This window comes from Ptiloglossa arizonensis, chromosome 13, assembly GCF_051014685.1.
Source record: "Ptiloglossa arizonensis isolate GNS036 chromosome 13, iyPtiAriz1_principal, whole genome shotgun sequence".
NCBI classification, from domain to species: domain Eukaryota; kingdom Metazoa; phylum Arthropoda; class Insecta; order Hymenoptera; family Colletidae; genus Ptiloglossa; species Ptiloglossa arizonensis.
In genome coordinates this window covers 9764971-9784499 of record NC_135060.1, presented here as the reverse complement: position 1 = coordinate 9784499, position 19529 = coordinate 9764971, and the positions used below count along the sequence as shown (strand labels likewise).

The 19529-nt window shown below is 44.7% G+C and overlaps 1 protein-coding gene across 2 annotated transcripts in view; it reads right to left on the bottom strand.

The window, feature by feature from the left end:
* The window catches only part of Sema2a (Semaphorin 2a), a 345009-nt gene that overhangs the window by 13738 nt on the left and 311742 nt on the right, over positions 1-19529 (bottom strand). For both annotated transcript variants that reach the window (XM_076325512.1, XM_076325511.1), the window contains exons 4-6: positions 5983-6045; positions 4410-4517; positions 2523-2793 (exon numbers count right to left, since the gene is read on the bottom strand). In XM_076325512.1, coding sequence (XP_076181627.1) covers positions 2523-2793; positions 4410-4517; positions 5983-6045 — 442 coding nt within the window. The remainder of the gene's footprint in view (positions 1-2522; positions 2794-4409; positions 4518-5982; positions 6046-19529) is intronic.

The following is a 19529-nucleotide window of genomic DNA, read 5'->3' as shown; positions in this document are numbered from 1 at the left end:
GCGTAAAAAAAAATCTAAAGAAGCTTCCTACACCTCTATTCGATTCACCGATCCTCCGATACGATCTTCCTGCTTCGAATCGTCGCGTAAATTAAAAAGCAACGAAATGTCCAAAAAAAAAAAAGAAAAAAAGAAGAAAGAAGAAAAAAACAAAACCACCACCGATGTATTTCGATCTGATTACCACATTCCGCGATCCCGTACACGGAACACGTTCTAATCTACATTTTCCAATTTCCCTCGATCGAATTCCGGCTGATGTTTCGCACGGTAACGAAAAATCGAGCGGATCGCGGCAATCACTCTGGCTGATCGGGACCTCGCTAAAACTGATTAAAGATCGAGTCTCGCGGGGGCGCAGGGTGATGCGAAGAGGCGTTTTCTACGGGCAACGATGCGAAAAACTTCGACTTTCTCGACCCCTTTTCTTTCTTTTTTTTTTTCCTTCTTTTTCCCTCTTTTCGGCGAGGGCCGCCGTGGAGAAGCATTTAGTCGGGGAAAATCGTGGCCGGGTGTTATTTTATTACTCGATGTTCTTAGAACGTACACCCTCTCTAAAGCCTGACGGTACAACTCGCGTTGCCCTTCGAGAACCGCTTTCTATCTTCCACCCCCTGCTCGCGCCACACCACGACAGCCTTCTTTGCACGGTTTTCCGTGGAAACCCTCGACACGCTCAATGACGGAACTGTCAGCCCCTTTGCCCCTCACCCCTCCACGTCCCTCCACGGCGCTCCTTGGAAAACAGCCGGCGCCATGGTATCGGCTTTATACGCAACTATTTAAGCGAGGTACGTGTTTCTTGCAACGTTCGAGCTTCGCTTCAAAGACTCCCCGTCGTGTAACGAGAAGGCCTTTTTCCCCTTCGCTCTTTCCCGTATTTCCTCGGGAAATCCGCGTCCGGATCCTAATGAAAATTTCTTTGTCGACGGAAGCACGCCTCGACGAGTACCTTCCGCCCGCACGCTTGCTCTCTCGCTCGCTCGCTCGCGCGCGCCTGTGCACGTTTCGAGGTTGACGCTGGCTTTTTGCCGATCGACGACGAACGGTCTTCCTCGACTTCTTAAGCGACTTGGGAAACGAAACGTTGCTCCGTGACGGATTGTCGGGGACTCGAGACAACCAGAAGGACAGGTGTTGGAAGAATTGAACATCGTGTGTCTTTGCACGGATTGGGAATGAAAGTGCGAGAGCGAGTGAGCATTACAGTTAACACGGTGTAAATATTCTCAGGAAGTGTATAAGTATTTTTACGTCATAATTTAAATGACAAGAAGCTATTGTTAACGTAGAAGGTAACTATACAGTATGCATAGCTACGTAGATATTCCGTTTACAACTGTTCGAAATTAGTTTTTAATTCACTATCGTGACAATTGGAATATTAGTAAACGACCTTTACAGAAACGAGACATTTACAGGTCGTACTGTACGTCTCTTATTTATTCGTCGGTGGACATGGCCGAGGGCACGGTACTTAGGAAGAAGAATTAAAAACAGTTGTCAAATGTTATAGTTTTGGCGTCGTAAAGTAAACTGCGTAACAGAGAATGTAGTGTCACGGTAAAGACTACAATAACTGAACGTTATGAAAAGGAGTGGTACAACGTTATCGGCCGTGAAAGGGGGATCACTTAGGACCCCTCGTAAACATAACGTATCAGGCACTGTACGATGGTGCTTTAAATTTTACACCTCGGATCCCTTTAAATTACTCTCATTTTTCAAATAAATCCTGATGGTTGACCGTTGACTATTTGCAGGACACACTTTACTCTTTACTCTTTTTTATCCTTCTTTTATCTGTTCGAGAGGCCCTTGACTTGGATATTCTAAAGAAACGCGGTTCGCATTAGACACGCTTTACAAACTATTAAATAGCATGGTAACGTTGCTCGTAAGATATTGCATTCTTATTTTAATCTCAAATGTATTATTAGAAACGTAATCTCGTTGGATCAGTTTCTCAAAAACATGTAAATCGATTTTTCGAATACATCAAGAATCGTTCTTCGTAGACACAGAACCAAAAGTCCTGTGTCATATTCTCATTCGTAGCAATCTTTTTCGAAAATAGAAGCTAGTCGAGTCCTACCAAAATTTTTCAAATAATCAATCGCTTCGATCCATTCTATCGACTCGAAACGTCACCATTGAAAGTACGATCAACTCCTTTTTGTAAATTCGAGCACGAGTTCTGTTTCTAGCAACTGTTGCCAACACGAGGCTACAAACGTGTGTTCGTGTTATCACCTCCACCGTAACGTTCCTCGCTAAACGATATCCATCGCGTTTCCACGCCCCTGTTTCAGACGGTTTCGCCGCTTAGAAATCGATACTCTTAAATCTCGAAATAGGATACGCAACGGTTTCGAATTTAAAACGTCATTATGACGATTCGATCTCGTTAAAGTTCGCGTTTCCGGGCGTAAAACGTTTCCCGATAGGCGGAACGCTAATTCCTCGGATATTGCCTCGTTTGAGACCGAGAAGAAGAAATTGCCGGTTAGAAGGGTACTTACTGTCCAGCCATTTCGAGTCGTACTTCAGAGTCCTCTTGAAGCTAAACGCCTTGCGACCGGTGGTTAAATTGTAGAGATCCGTACGGAAGATCACGGTATCGGCTTTCGTGAATTCGGCATTGGTGCCGGAATAAAGTGCTGGCAGGTCCCCAGGATTGCCCTTTTCCACCCAGACGGCCGTCGAATTGTCCGCAGGATCGTAAGGACACTTCGCTATGCCCATTCCCACGCCTGGGACGAACTCGTGGCGAGGCAAATGAGTCAGATTGCTCTGTGGAACAACACGCGTTCGTTGCGTTATACACACAAGTTACGCGATTAACGTCCCGTTAAACCGAACGTTTAATAACGATCTTGTTAAACGGTACACCGGTGCTTTTGATAACCGTGCTTAACTTCCGGATCGTTATCCGTTCCGTGGCGGTGTTCGAACATTTTCAACGATCCGCTCGATACGAAAGAGAATTCACGATTTTATCTTCACCGAACGAACAATTTTGGGATTACGAATACAGATCGCACACGCGGAGCACGGAGCGTGACCGTTGTCGTTATTTTTCAAGCACTCCCGATAATCGGACGAAAAAGTATTCCTTTTGCGATTAACGTTTGCTCGAAACATTTTTTTTCTTTTTATTCGTTCACCGGGAACGTTCGAAAAGTATCACGCGTCGCTACCGCTGCGCTGTTTCCTTAATTTGAAAATTACACGTTCGTTTCGAAACGCATCGAAGAGGAATGCGACGCTCGCGCGTAGCGGAAAATTTAGGGCTAGAACGAGGCGTTTCTACGCAAAAACTGCGCGTTACCGGGCGAAACTCTATTACACGCACGGGAGTCGTAATCTTCGACAAAGCGAGACCAATATATTCTTTGACTTCATTACACGGGTGCTTGAACCCACGATTCATTTGCCTCGCTGCGTAACTACACCGACTACGGCACTGTGTTGGTGACAGATCCCGCGCGAAGAATTGATGCCTCGACGAAACGACAAAATACGAAAGGTGGTGCGAGAACCGCGACAACGAAACGTCCCGGAAAATTAACGTCGTTCGGTCTCTCGTAATTTCGATTTTTAACGAGCGTTTAGCGTACTTTGAACAATCACGTGCGCAAGAATTTACAACGGTCTCTCTCGATGGCGATTTTTAAATTTCGAAGCGATATAAAATATTTGAACGAGATCAATGGCCGTACTGCGCGATGATTTTAGAAACCGGCACGGCCTACAAATAGTTTCTAAACGGAAATAAAAAACAATTTGCGATTAAAAAATATTTCGCTGTTTAATGAAATCTATCTCTCTACGATCGTGTTCTTTTCTGATTGTAAAATATACGTACAAAATTGTAATTTCTTTTAGTTAAAAATATTTCCTATCCTTCTTCGCGTAAAAGAGCATTTTGGTACGTGTATCGATAAATGGATATCGTATACGATACTTGAAACGTTGCATCGAAAAATCACTTTGACGGATCAAGTACTCGAACGCTCGATAAAAATATGAAGTACACGTAGAAATTATAATAATTTGTATTTCGAGAGTGGAATTTAAATATACGTAATTAACGATCGAACGAAGTGTCGAGTATGTTTTCGACATCTTGTCGGTATCTCTTCGGTTCAACTCTTTTCTAGATAACGCTATACTTCGAATTTAATCTTCCAGTGAATTATAATACAAATATCGATTTTCTTTCAATTGTTCGCGATATTCTAATTGAAAACCCTATTGCACGGCGAAAGCTACTTTTCAAAATTCTATTTCTATTTTCACCGTATTTCTCGCGACTAGAAACTTTCGAATGTTTGACGACTCGTGTCCAGCAGTGACGTGCGCGATGAGAGACGTGTCAAAAAGAATCGACGTGCACGGATACTTACATAGATCACCCAATCCTTGGGCGAGTGAGCGTTCGTGCCGCAGATGTAGAGTCGGTTGCCGTCTCCCATTGGTTGGATCACCCTTATGTGATTCCGGCAGTCGAAGTGCTGCGAAGGAAGGGGAAGAAAATTGAATTTTCGGCGGGCAGGAAGAAAAGTGGGGGGCACAGAGATGCACGGACACGGATTTTTCCGAAAATTATATAGAACAAAATCGAAGCAAAAGGTCGACGCCGTGATCGATCACGTCGCTCGCGTATTTCGGCTCGAACTGCCGCGCGAGAAATAAATTGGTTTTGTCGTCGCGTAGAGAATATTTGAGTGGACTTTACGCGTGGACGATGGGTACGAAACGAAGCCTTTATAAACCATCTACGACGCGACAAATGCAAAAGCTTCGACCGTAAAATTCTTTCTCCAAGGGGATTGAATAAAAGATCAACCGTTAAAGAGCACATAGATCGGACACGTAATCATTTTCTTTGGAAATTTTTATTTTCCGATCGATAACCGTTACACACGACCTACGGTCAATGCTGGGCAGTTAATTGTTACAATTAAGTGCAAATACAAATATTAGAGTAGAACGAAAATGGAACGCAAATAGGAATCGAATGTAACGTCGTTATCAAAATATGATTCACAATCGGAGTCGTTAAAATGCACATTGTCCTCCACCTAACTGGAAATTATTATTATTATTGTACAGAAACGTTGTCGGCGTTAAATTGGAGACACGAGCGATCGATACTTCGTTAAACGAGTACTTGGATCGATGGAACGCGTTGATATAGAATTGTTTCTGGTGCTCGATTTCGGTAAAAGTCGGTGTCCATCGAGAGACTTTAACGAACGTTTAATATCGAATTTCGTTGATAACGTATTTCACAGCCATGAAATTAAAACGCGTAGGTCGCCAAAGGTGATCCCTTTTCTTTCCGTTCTTGTCCCCTCGGTGTTTTTCTTTCGATCCATTTATTTTACACGTAAAACGAAGAATAACAAGAGTAACGAAGGAATTGTGGTACCCGGTGCCTTCGAATAAACTTGAATTAATACTTCGATTCGCGCCGTACCGAGCAAATATTCCGCGCGCGCGGTTTTCCATTGTATTTTACTATTTGAAATATCGCGGGCAATTTCGAACGAACGTTTTTCTTCAATTTAACGCTAATTAAATCCCTAATTTCTGTTCCCCGATGAAATACAACACGCTCGTTGCCTTTGATTCGGACGAATCCATTATAATTGTGAAATTCCACGGTATTTTCTTTCGTTTGTTCCCCATTCGGGGGCGAAAAATCAGAAAATATCCTAGCCCCGTTGCTTCAGTTTTCCAGTCCCTTTTTTAGACTGTGAGCAAATTTTTTTTTTCTTTTTCTCGTGTCGTTTCTCCACGGCTATTTCCCCCGTGTTTCACCTCTCAACGTTTCATTTTACATTTCCGTAATTACGCCACCTCTACGCTTCTGTTTCAAGCGACGTTAATTAGATTACCTCGATATTAAAATTCCGTCAAAAGGCAACACAAGCCGAGGGATAAATACGATAATGAAGTAAAGAAGTAATTCACCTCTGACTTCCCTTTGGACACACAATTTGCCACGTTGCTGGGCTCCAGATTAAGGGCGTCCCTCTGCAACAGAAAAGAAACAAAACGGTTAGTTTATCGGCGCGCAATATCTACGAACGTTAAATCTTACGCTTGATACGTTTAATCAATACCCACTTCCTTTTTACAGATATTACCAACTTCCGTAAGTCACGACGCCGTGAACTTTCACGAGTTTCTCCGGGAAATTTCATTTCGCGTTATCTTTCAATTCTTCCCCGATGAATCGTCTCCATATTGGCCGTACCGCGAATATACGTTCGCATATAATCTTAAAACCGTCCTACGGTTTCGTCGCACGTTTGATGTTCAAAGTCATCCCAAGATCATCACTCGGAACATTGTCAAATGTATTTCCCTTCTAACGTGTTCTCTTATATTTCCTATTCCTATAAAAACGTCGTCGCAAAAAAACTCTTGATCACAGACTTCAAAATCTTGAAAAATACAACCAGGAGAGAACTTGTGCAAATAATACATTTGACCCTTTTAATATCAAAGTAACGTTTCCCTTCGATACTTTTCCTACAATCGAAAATAAACGAGTTGGGGAAAACACATTGTGCGCTTAGGTAAGAGAGAATTTTTACTTCCTGTTACGGTACGTATCAATCGTGATTCGGTAATCACAGCTTTTTAAACGAGCGTTTCTAAAACGATCCGAGCTCGAATCACGAAACTCGGGATAAACGTCGGGAAATATCCCGACGTCATCGACGAACATTTCCGAGCGACAGTTTAAATATTTGCGACATTTCTGGCGTCATAATACGGCCCCGTCCCGTAGTGAAACGATTAAAGACGCGCGTCGCGAGAGATTCGTCTCGCGAAGCTATGCTGGCCGACGAGCGGAAATAGGACGATCATTAAGAACACAAACGTCAAACGACCCTCGGGAACTCAATTACAACGCACACTCGTCGCAATATACTTTTAAACTTCGTTAGCCCCGTCCATTTTACCGGTGCCTTCCTCGAGAGGCGACGAGAGGAATGGCCGGGTCGATAAGAAATTCAACGCGACGAGATGTCGGAACGGGGTTGAGAAAATGAGTCTTTCTCCATTGGTACCGGCCGTTGAATGACTACGACGCCGGGACGTCGTCGTCGCGCGTCGAAAGACGGAAAATTATATTTCGGCGGCACCTCGACTGCCATAATTACGCTCGGAGTCTTTCGGGTGGAAGTTGCTGGCTGCTAGAAAATCTTCGCTCGGGACATTCTTGCGTTACGTTCGTTCGACATTCGGTCGGAGGCTTGGCAGCCGACATCGTCGTCGTCGTAGTCGTTGTCGTCATCGTCGTCGTCGTCGTCGTCGTTCCTCTTCCCTTTCTTCGGGCGACGACTGCTCGACACGGTCGACCTTAGCGCGAAGAGGTGTCAGGAGTGCATGCTTGACGTTTTGCAAGCGCGCAGAAGAGGCCCCGCACTCGTGTCATTGTGCGGATCGCGACACCGCGGCAGACGACGAAGGGCGATGCGCCACTCGCTCGCCTTTCGAAACCTGCACGCTACGAATGCGCCCCACTCCGGCTGGAATAAGGTCAACAGACACAGCTATGGAATAGGAATCTCGAGGAGGGTATCAAGCCCAACGAACGTGTCTTCGCTCTCGCTACGGCCGCGACTCTTTGATGTTTCGCTCTCGATTCGAAGGCGGATCCCTCTTTCGTTATTAACGCGTCGACTGGTAAAGGGGTAAGGGAGGTGGATGGATGGGTGTGTCGCGCAATTGGGACGGGGCATGTACGACGTTTCATTGAAAACAGAATGTAACGACGGAGGAATAGGCACGTTGAATGGTGTAAGAAGGATCCGCGTCTTGCAAAAGTGCAACGACGCCGCTGCGAAATGCCAGTCGAGTTTCCCTCGTACCGGTGCACGTGTTTCGTTCGAATCGATCGATACATTCGGTCGTGTATAAATTTGAAGAGAGATCGGGCACGGTTCATTAATTCGAGAAATATTTTATACGAGGAAGACAACAACCGTTTCATTTTTCACGCTGGAAATATCTTCTGGATGTGGAATTCTTTTGTTATATTTTTATAGTTTCTATCGAGCGTGAACGATTATAGATGCGATCGCGGATACCGGATTATCTCCGTCTCGAGAATAATTGCACGAGAAATGTTTCGCGACAGCTTGCGATTTCGAGTGGCAGAAACATTCGAAATGTCACGTACGAGGTGTTCACTCGTGAACCGTAAATACTTTTGTCGCATAGATAGTACGCCGGGGAATATCTATCGCAACAGAAATACGCATGGTTTCGTTTAAGAAGAAACGGTGTCGTACTTTACGGGTGCACCGTTGCACTTTGCGAGTGCACCGTTGCACTTGTGAAAATCGCGAGGTTACAGGAAACGAGACGTTGTTACACCGTTCTACGTTTTCACCCGCGATTTATCTCTATCGTCGACGACACGTCTACGGATACGTGTTTCGCAACAGCTGCAAGTGCGTTCGTGCACGCTCGAGACGCGAAGCGTAAAAAGAAATACGCGGAAATAGATACGAAGCAACGAGAAGAGATCGTCAATTAGGAAAAGTTTCTCCGGATTCGCGACTATGTGTCTTTGACCGAACGAGCGAGTGTCTAGATTTCCGAGACTCGATTGAAAATCAAAATCGAATATTTTTCGCCACGCGACTCGGACTTGTTTTTGTTATGAATTTTTGATATCGTCGGTAGTATCCGATAATTTTATATACTTCAAGATATACCTTCTAATTCGATTACATTAAGTTTTACTCTGTTAGATTCATTTTATTCGTATTTCTTATCACCTAGTTATTAATCATTAAAACACTACCAGAAAATAAAACCAAAAATTTCTTCATTGCACACATACCTATTTTGCACTCATTCTTCACCTCCTCCACTCTCTCTACCACACGCCTATAATCCTTTTCTTAAATTAGTCCTTTGTTCTATCGATAATTCGGGATCCAATTATACCACCAACAGTGTCTTCGATCACACCAGAGATCTCGGAATAGATGGCTCCTTGTTCGTTAAAGAAATGAAAGTATACGGGAAATTTAGATCATCTCGCGTTTCTCTTACTTCTCCTTCTCGCGATAGTTTTACGTTAACAGTAGCGAGAGACGTTGACGATGTACAATCGTTTCGAAATATCAAGACTGGTATTATTTGTCGGTTATAACGTCTGGTCGCCTCGTTTCGAATTATATTTATTCAAACGTTGAGACATCGAAGGTAATTCTAACGAAATAGAACCACGATAAATCTAGAAGAGTCTTTTAAAATAAGGAAAACCTTTAACGAACAATACACGCTTAAGAACGAAAGAAAATGAATTCCCAACATAGAGATGTAGCGACATTAACGGATTTAAATTAGAAAGTAAAAAGAAGTTACGATTTTTGAAAATTCTTATCGCTCGCGTCAAATTCGGAACGAACGAGTTATTTCTATTACAAAATTGATCAAACAGAGCCACGTTGAGATCGAGATACGTTCGAAAGAAATTCTCCTTATCGTGGTGGTACGATTTATTGAAAAGTGGGAGACAAGTATTCGGCGATGCGTGTGGCAAGCTGGTTCGAACGTATCTGTCGGAAGGATGCTCGTAACGGTTCGAAAACTAGAGCGTAACTGTTTTCGACTTCGTGCACGAAGCGAGGGAAAGTCGTCGAGGGTAAGAAATGGTTGAAGGTTGGAAGGTCGGTTGTCAGGAAATGAATATGGAAAATTCCAGAAACTGAACGCGTCTGGCGTTTCGAGCAGTGCCGGGCACAGATATTGCCAGGCCCGGGGCAACTAGGAATTGCGAGACTCGTTGTTCCCATTCTAATATAATTAAAAAGTTTGTAGGTAGCCGCGGCGTGCAACGCAATTTGAAAATCTAGATTTTTCAGGGAACTACATTTCACGGCGGGTCTCAATTACATCGATACAGTTTCTAACTTAAATTGCTACAAGAACAGTAACATAGTTCGAAAAGTACGTCGAACAAAAAATCGGATGCCTCGACAGGTACAATTGCGTTCGTTTATTTTTTATATAAAAGTAAGTAAGAATAAATGTAAAGCCCCTTGAGTACAAGGTCTGGGGCAATCGGGTGATAAAAAAAAGAAAAAAACAAACGTTCGCGTAGAATTGACGCGATAAATGAAGACGGCCGAATTAATAAGAATTAATAAGAAAATCGATTGAAAAAATTGTCGAGCGGATCGAAGACACCGCGATAAATTACAACGGTGGTAGCTGGGTCGGTATCGGGTTGTAAAGGATGAAACCTCTCGAAACACATGGTCGTGTTCACACGCCACGAGCAAACTCTCGGGCGTACGCGCGGTGCCCTAACATAATTTAGAAAAACGGAAACCGCGAGCTCGCAGACCCTTCGGGTCATGCATTTCGTCGCCTACGAGAGGACCCCTCTCGTTTGCCCACTTTCTCTCTCTCTCCCTCTCTCTCTCTTTCTCTCTTTCTCTCTTTCTCTCGTCGGAGCGTTACGTGCACCAGGAGAGGTCGTGGACACGATCCGGAAAAGGAAGTGGTTCGTTTGCACGGTCAATCGTCCGAAACGCGTTGGCCTTAACGATCGATCTCCTGCGGACGTCGCGTGCCGCTCCCCGGCGATGTCACGGCCAGAAACGGCGTTGATCCTCGAAATTGTCCTAGCCTCGAGACCCGTAACCATCGTGGCTACGAGGGAAACCCCGAAACGACCCCGAAACAGCAACCCCGGATGGCAGTGATCTACGGCTAATAAATTAACGAAAGAATTGTTTTTGCTTGGTGCACGCGACCGCGCCACGATATTTGTTATTCGAGCGATGCGAGAGACAGCAACAGGGAGCGACACTCGAAACGTTGAAACCGTGGAGGACGTTTCTGCGTTTCCTGCGCAGAGTCCAAACGTTGCGCGGAGAGTTTCGCGATACGTTCCTTCTCGGTGATATTTTACGCGTACGTGGACAATTATTAATATTGGAATCCAGGGAACGGGTGGCGGAAGGGTACGAGCAATGTCGGTGTTAGCGACGATCGTGGTAGTGGTGCTGGTGGTGGTGGTGTTTCGTCGCGAGGTCAACGCGAACGAAATAAATTACTTCGACTAGAAAAATTGTTGGAGGCCCGTGGGCGATGATAAATCGCGAGTTTTACAATGTTTCGGGCGTACGCGGTAGCGGCCGAGCGTTCGCTTGCTCGCTCGCGCGCGGTGACAATTTGTGGCATTTGATTTCGTAATAGTTTTTCGGCGAGCGTTGGAAATTATTTGTTCGGTCGGGAACGATAAAATGAATTGCTCCGAACCCCGAATCGAATCGAATCGGCCCCGGGGTTGCGGCGAACGCCGCGTAAAATGGAATTCCTGCGAGGAATTCTATTCTACGAGCGGTTCCCCGTTGCTTGGAACTTCGCGGATTGCACCGAGAGTCCCGGCCAGACTTACGGCGTCCCGATTTACGCGCGTCGATTCGAACGAACGTTTCAATATTCACTGCAATTGCGATCGTTAAGTGCACACCACCGACTACGCCCGGGGAGAATTTTGGTCCGCGTGGAACTGGGAATTCATGGCGCCCCGGTAAAGGGAGATCGGCCGAATCCTTTCGTTTAATAACCTAGACGTTCGTTACTCCGCGATTCCCTGAGTAACTGCTTCGATCTCGATGCACATTTATTTTTCAATATATTAGAAGCTTTTTTACCGACATGTTTCTTCGCCCTTCGAGAAAGTTTTTCTACAGAATTATAATTTCTGTTTCCTATGGATTGCAAGGTGTCAAGGATATTTAGCTGACGTGTGCAGGGATTCGACAAATATAGTCACGTTTTAATTTAGGTATATATTTTTTTTTTCAGTGAATTTTTTTATTAATTCGTCCATCTTCATTTATAAATATGAATTCTACGCGAACGTTTGTTTTTTCTTTTTTATTACCGATTCATTGGACCGAGTTTAAAAATGGCACTTTGTCGTTGATCTCGTACCCAAGGAGCTTTGCATTTATTCTTAGTTACTTGCACATTTTATAAAAAATAAACGAACGTAATTATACTCGTCGAGGTATACGATTTTTTGTTCAACGTTCTTTTCGAACTATATTATTCTTGTAGCAATTTAAGTTAGAAACCATATACCCACCGTAAAATGTATATAGTATATACGTAGGTGAGTAACACAAAACAAAACATGAACAATTATTACGACAATGAAGAAGACAAAAAGAACACGAAAAAACATATAGCGTAAAAACCCAAATCCCTTCCCACCAGTGTGACTTATCTCGACGAGAACTTGATCAGGAATCCCTTCTTACCGATGAGGTCGAACGCATCTCGACTTCTTCTCCAAACAAAATGGCCATCGACCCCCCAGGACCGCTCCTATTACATTGAAATTCGAACGCACTTCAGCTTAAACTTAAACAGATCAATCATTGACACCGAGGACAATAGCGAGAACGCTTCTCGTGTCACCTTACAGTATCAATTTTCCAACTTGCCTAAAATGTTCTAGTTGCGCAAAATTTTATAGAAACAATTCGTACACGTATTAGAATTAATCACGAAAAATACTTTCCACTCATATTCGTTACAGGAGCCTCGCGTAGAATACTAAAATAAATGTTTGTATGTACAGTAGAACGAACGATGCTCCTCCTTTTCTCCGTTACCAAACACATAATTACTTCGATGGGAGCAGTTGGTTAGAGTCGAAACGAGAATTTTGATTTCTCGATTCGCTGGCTCGTAATTAAAACCTGTTTTCCTTGACCCGCGACGTTTAAACTCGCAATTTACAAACCCGCGTGGCATACACGCATTGACGCATCGTACGGTGGAATCCCTCATCCAGACTCCTACGATATTATAGACATCACCGCCCACCGCTGTTATTGTCTTTCATTTCCCCGGGCAATAATTAAGTTCAACAATACTCGCGTAGGGGTGTACAGTTTTGTTTGCGCGGTTGGTTATTGTCGCAGAGAATGAAACTCTAATAAGCTATTATTGAGTATTTATGGTTTACGAAGACAGTTTTTTTTAGAGGGACGATGTTTAAACAGGGAAGACAATGTTGTCGTATATAAAAAATAATGACAGAGCGACGAAGATGTGGCAACGATTCAGTGATTTCGACTCGCATTACAAACCATGGTTCATTTGTACTTGTTTATTCATTGCTTCGTTGTACAATGGAACTCGTAACGTGAGTTTTGTTTACTGGACAAGAATAGATATCCGTACTAATTTTTCTAACCTTCCTTAAAAAATGTACATTTCGAGGAATGTTTGGCCGGTTTCAATATTATTACGGAACTACTAAGGATTTGTTAATTCCACGGTGATGTTCAGGACGTACTACTTGGACGGTCGATTTTCAAACACGTAATGTTACCGAACTAATGGAACGAGGTTCACTTCGAAAGTATCGATCGCAACAACCGCGCAAATCGTGCGATAAATACCACGTAACCGTCGAATTAATCGTAACGAAATAAATGATTATTCACCGTACTGAACGTAGACGTATCGCCGTACGAAATATCGTACACCTATAATTAAAGAGACAAGATATCGAAATATATTCGCTCTCGGGAACAACTTAGTCCGGATTACCGAACAATCGACTTCGTGGCACGTGCGTCCACGATATACATCGAAGCTAAATTGTTTCACCGTTCTCGAAGAAAGACCATAATTTCTCCTCTCCCCCTAGAGCCATCTGCGACAGAGCCGTTGGATCGCAGCCGTATATCCGCGATAGCTGGTAATCACACGCGTAGGTCCACACGCACGTCTACAAACACGTGGGTACGTAAACACACGCGGGAACGGTACACCGAACGCGTGTCTACGTGTGGAGGCGCGAATATATAATCATCCACAAACACACGCGCGACTGTGCGAATCACGCGCTTGCGGGTACGAGCAATAGGGCGAGAGAGGGCCACAGGTGGATGCGCACGCACACGGATGCGTAATCACCTGCAAACGTACGCACGGTGTCTAAACAGAGCTGCCGTGTACGCGCCCGTCCGCGTACGCTAGTTGCGATTGTTCGATTACACGCTTGCGCTCCAACGAGCGTGGAATCGCGTGTACACATCTTGTTCTCCGAGCGGTGTCGCGGTTCGTCCTGTCGCCACGATTTCCCCTCGATCGCCCTCTCCCCTCCATTCTCGTCTATCGCTACCCCACCCCGTCACCTCTCGTACGGTATTATATTCCGTTCACGGCGCAACGCGAATTTTCCCGCCGGCGCGCCGCGCGAAACGAACTAACCTCGAATCGGTTATCGCTCGGTAGTCCCGGAGCCTAACGAACTGTTTGTGACGCTCGACCGACAACAGGGATCGGTAATGCGGGCTGATTCGACGTCTGCTTTGATCGCGTTCGTTGACTCGAATGTTAATCGGGTTTCGACGGAGGGCGGACGCGCGAACTACGTACGAAATAATCGTTTGCGTTACTGATTTCAAATTGTCGCGAACCTAACCTCGAATTCGGAAATCGTCGACGCGCTCTCGGACCAGCTCGTGGAAAGAATACCAGGGAAACTGGTATTATTATACTGGAATAGTAGTATAACAATACTGTGTTCAAAGTCTCCGAGCATTGTATCCACTGGCGAACAAGTGTTCGAGAATACTCTTTGTTATACTTTGTAGAACAGTTACCGAATTGTGACTCCAACGAGTAATTTTATAATTAAGAGCATATCCGACGATTGGGAAATACCAACGTCGAAAGAACACTCGTGGAAACTGCTAAACGAACGTTGAAGGAACTCGAAATACGATGGGAGTACTTCAAAGGATGCCTGGAATTGTTCCAGAGATATCCAAAAGATGTTGCAACGGAAAAGCCGTTTAATGAGCAAAATTAAATAATTTTTCATCGATGTTCCTTAGTGGATGATCTCAGAATTTTGTCCAACATTCTTTTCGCGCGGTGGTCATTTTCAACGCCTCGTGTAAAGTTAAACCCGCAAAAGTGGATTTAATTTCCAGGTTACTTAACCGTTAAGACGAGCGATTTAACCGAACACTTCGGAAACGAAACTCGCTCTAAATGCAATCTACGCGCGGAGCCTCGAATTATCGGTACAAGGACAAAGACGGCTAATCTATACACTCGCGACGTAATTGTTAACCAAGGAATTACTTTAGCGAGATGATAATTCTCAGAAGAGATCCGCTCCTTTATAAAGATAATCCACTTACGAAGTACGGTTGCGTTTGTTCGCCGTGCGCAATTATTCAGCAAGTAGAGCACACGTGGCTGGTGAACTACTTCGTCTCGAAGTCGCTGATATACACCTCGCATTTCCTATGCAAAACGACCACCGCCGAGTCATAACCGTGTACACCTAGCACCGCGTTCTCCATGCTACGTACGTTACGTTCACCTTCGATCTCGCGCTAAGACTTTCTTGTCTTGTTTCCTCTTGTCGCGCGTCCATTATTTCTCTCTTAAGATGTTAACCACTTGGCCTTCGTACCGCCATTTACACGGTCTACGTGGTAACCGATTTACATTGAAAATCTCTCTTTCTCTGTTCCTCTGAGTATCCATCCCACCAAGGTGGTCACGCGTATTTTCGTCTTGACCCGATTAATCCGATCAGTGCCTCGGACGTCCCGTGTTCTCGTATATATTTTATAAACCGAGACCGACTATTCTTGGTCCTCTCGACTCGCTTAATCTTCAATGGTTCGGCCCTAATCTCGACTGGATTAGATCGCGGCAGAACCTTCCACACTCGCTACCGAAGCACTTTCATCAATCCCTATTCACGCGAGTTCTGCAACCATCGATCTCTTTCTCTAAATCCTTCGTTCTAATGTCGAATGTTCTCGCGTCTAATGCACTTGCCTGTTATATAGCCGGTCTTACCGATGAGTGCACTGTAGTCGGATCGATCTCAATTCGTGGCTCAAAGCTACTTCTTCCCCGGCTGTGAAGCGGTCCAGACTTTTTCGTCGAGCCAGCTGCCCTCTCCGCGCGAGAGACAGGAAACTGATACACGGCAGAGCGAGGGAGAAGAGCTGTTCGAACGATTTGTTTCAACTATAGCAGCCTCTGGACGAAAGAGAGATCCATCTACTCCGTATCCTCGACCGGAGCTCTCTTTCGAGTCGGTTATCAAATGTTAACATTGTTCGTTCAAAGGTCTCCCAATAGAACCGTATCGCGCGCCAAGACCTTCGTTATTTTTCTCGCGTTTCACAATTTTTCTCACAACTTTTTACCATGAAGTACGTTTATCCAACATTCGTATCTTACTTTTACCCGACAGTCATCGTTTCCTTCGCGTTTCGTATTCCTCGTCCTGACCCGTGTATACGCAACATTTACGTCTTACTTTAACCCACAGATCCTATCAACAGAATTCGCACGAAAACTCGCGGGACACCCCGTACATTCCTTACTCGCTCTAGAAAGAAAAAAAAAATCAACCTCTCCGTTGCAGAAAGACCGTTGAAAACCCATTAACATATTTCGCGGTACAGTCCAATTGGAGAACCATCCGACGCAGACCACATTACGTTCTCATCAATTTTATTCAATCCTCTTTCAACAATGTAGAAAATAAAATACATCAAACGAGCAACCGATTTGTGTTTCTTTCGTTTGCACGCGAAACAACGCATACGTGTACACGCATTGACGTAGCTCCTCCTCGAGCTACGACTCTAACGTTCAAAATGGCCGCCCATGGAACGATACGCCTCGCGTACAGTCAACGATCGTTTTCAACGTACGGGAACATTCGCGATTGCCTCGTGTAAATTCCTCTTTGAGGGCGGGGGAGACGTCCCGTTAAAATCATTTAACGATCGGAACGCTCCCTCCCCACCCCTCTGCCCTTAGTTCCAGCTGCGCGTGGCCGTTGATAACGACGTATTACTCGTTAAGCAGCCCCGGTGCATTAAGGCCGCGATGTACACACCGGCTCGCCGGTAATTAAAAGCGGAGCCATTCCCGGTATCCGTACTTAACCGTAAGCCGGCGAGGATCTTCTCGTTACACTAATCATTGCTATCCGGCGGCCGAGCAACGCGGCACGGGTCGGAATATCTTTGAAAGGAAGAATGGGTCGAAGACCGTGGTGGGCCGAGGCTGCCGCCGCCACCACTGCCGCCTCCACCGCCGCCAACGCCGCACAGGTTCTTCCCCCTTTTCTTTTTTTATGCGAGTCGAAGGGTCGGGTGAAATGAAACATGTTAATGGTATTGGCTACACGGAAAGGGTGCCACGGGGAACGACGCCGCGTACTTTGTGAGAAGGAATGCGCTCTTCGGGTCATTAATCGACCAAAGGATTTATTTTATAGTTTATCGCATTTTCGTCCCGGTCAATGAGCGCACAAAGAATTCTTACTCGCTCCGGTAAGAAGATTGCACCGACGCGGGAAACACTTGCAACCGAGAGACGCGAGGAACAGTCGATGAACAATTAGATCGTTTCGAGTATCCGGTCGGTGAAGATCGGAATCGTTTTATTTTCGTAGAATTTGGCAACAGTGAGTAATATTAATTTGGTATCGAACGAAAATATAGAAAGAATTGCAGCGTAAAGTAAACGCGTTAGTTTTGTGTAAAATAAAATTGTCGAATACGTAACGTGATGGAATACTTGGAAAATGTTCAATACTTGGATCGAGATTGTCGTTGAGTAATTCGTTTGGAAAAACGACCGTGTTTATTTATTACTGTATGAGTGCGAACCACGTGCAACGATAATTAAATACGTTCGACGATTACGCGACCGATATCCTATCGGTGGTATTTCCATGAGGCAATGTAACCGTGTTTGCAATCGATTGTTGACCTATGGTTTCGCGTGTGTGACGAACTGGGTCTGTTTCTAAGAAGAGGGAAGATTCATAATTTACCCTCCCGACACGTGCAATGTCCTGTCCAGCTGCATGTGATATCCGGCTGTCCAAGAATTCCAGTTTACGGCGTTTTGCAGGTAATAAACGCGGTGTCGCAGTTGCGATGCTTTTCATGGCTCCCGCAGGATTAATTTGCACCGTAACGGGGACGAAAAAATAATTACGCGGAACGCCGAAGGTGTCGAGTGGAAGACCAGGAAATCAAGAGACGAGAGAATTGAATAAAAGAAACGCGAAGCAGTGTCGCGGCTCCGTTCGCCCGAATATCGTGCACATTGAAGATTATATTTCCGAATAAGACGGTACGTAGGGTGAGGGTAGATCGTAAAACATTATGATTTCGTGCACGCACGGAACCGTGCGTGGTTAATTAAGTACGCTCATTTATGAGCTATGGTAACGCTGAATTGTTTTGGGGGGAAATGAGTCGTAGAATCTAATGCCGGGATACGGCTCGACCTTTTTCCATTACCACCGGTCGGCAACATAAAAGTTTATGTAACTCGTAAAATTTTCCCACCATTACGTTCGGTTAATATTAGTAAAGCACGGGTTGCACTGTCCTCGGGAATATAACTTAATAACCCGCGGGGCATTGCGTAAACTCCGCCCTTTTTCCCCGCCCTTTCTTATAATTAAACGAAAGGAGTGCAACCGTGAAATCTAATGGAGATTTCTCTATCCGCGTTATAATGTTCGAACTTCTCGAAAACGAAACGGATACGACGAAACTCGGGGTTCAACCCCTTAAGGCTCATGGGCCGACCGTCCACAATGTGCGAGTCCGAGTCAGACTCGGGTAGCGATAGATATGCTTTCAGAAGCGACCTGTTTAGTCCGGCTGTCGAAATAAACAACGTGCATGCCATCGTGAGATAGTGGAACCGCGTTTTAGCTTCTCCGCATTTCTCATGGTACGTATTAATACACGGGCAATGATAAGTTCGAAAACGTTGGTATTTCTCAAAGCAAGAGAATCGATCGAAGAAAACGTAGACGCGGGGAAACAAAATTTCATCGTAACGTTGGGCTGAACGGTGTACCATGTTTAAAATGATATTGTACAGAATTCACTTGGTAACATTGATTATATTTACGATGAAAAATTCTATCCCCTGCACTTACGAAAATAACTGTTTTTCTTCGCATTATGAGTTTCGATAGTGTCAATATTGCAAGACACATTGATGCGATTAACAGAAATCCACATCGTTACGTAAGTGAGGAATAAATTCGATAAGAAGAACTGACAATGTTCACCGAGTTAGGTCGAAAAAAACGCGAGTATCAACTTGTCTTCGTCACAATACGTAAAATGTTTCGTATCGAAGATAGTTCTTTGGCCAAACAAAGAATTGAGTGACACGTGCGTCCACGTCTAGGACAATTCGTCTAACGGTTCAATTTCAGATTACAACCTCGATATCCAGACCCCTCTCTCCGCGCCGTTTTTCTAACGAACCTCTCGTATTACCGGGGACCGGTTAACGAGCTCGCGAAATGGGAACGCACCTTAATCTCGCTCGGTTTCTGATTAAAGGCTATGTTCTCCAGTCCTTAATTCACTAAAGAGCAGCAGAAAGTTCTCGAGCAAGTAGACGGAGACCAAGAGACGCGACGA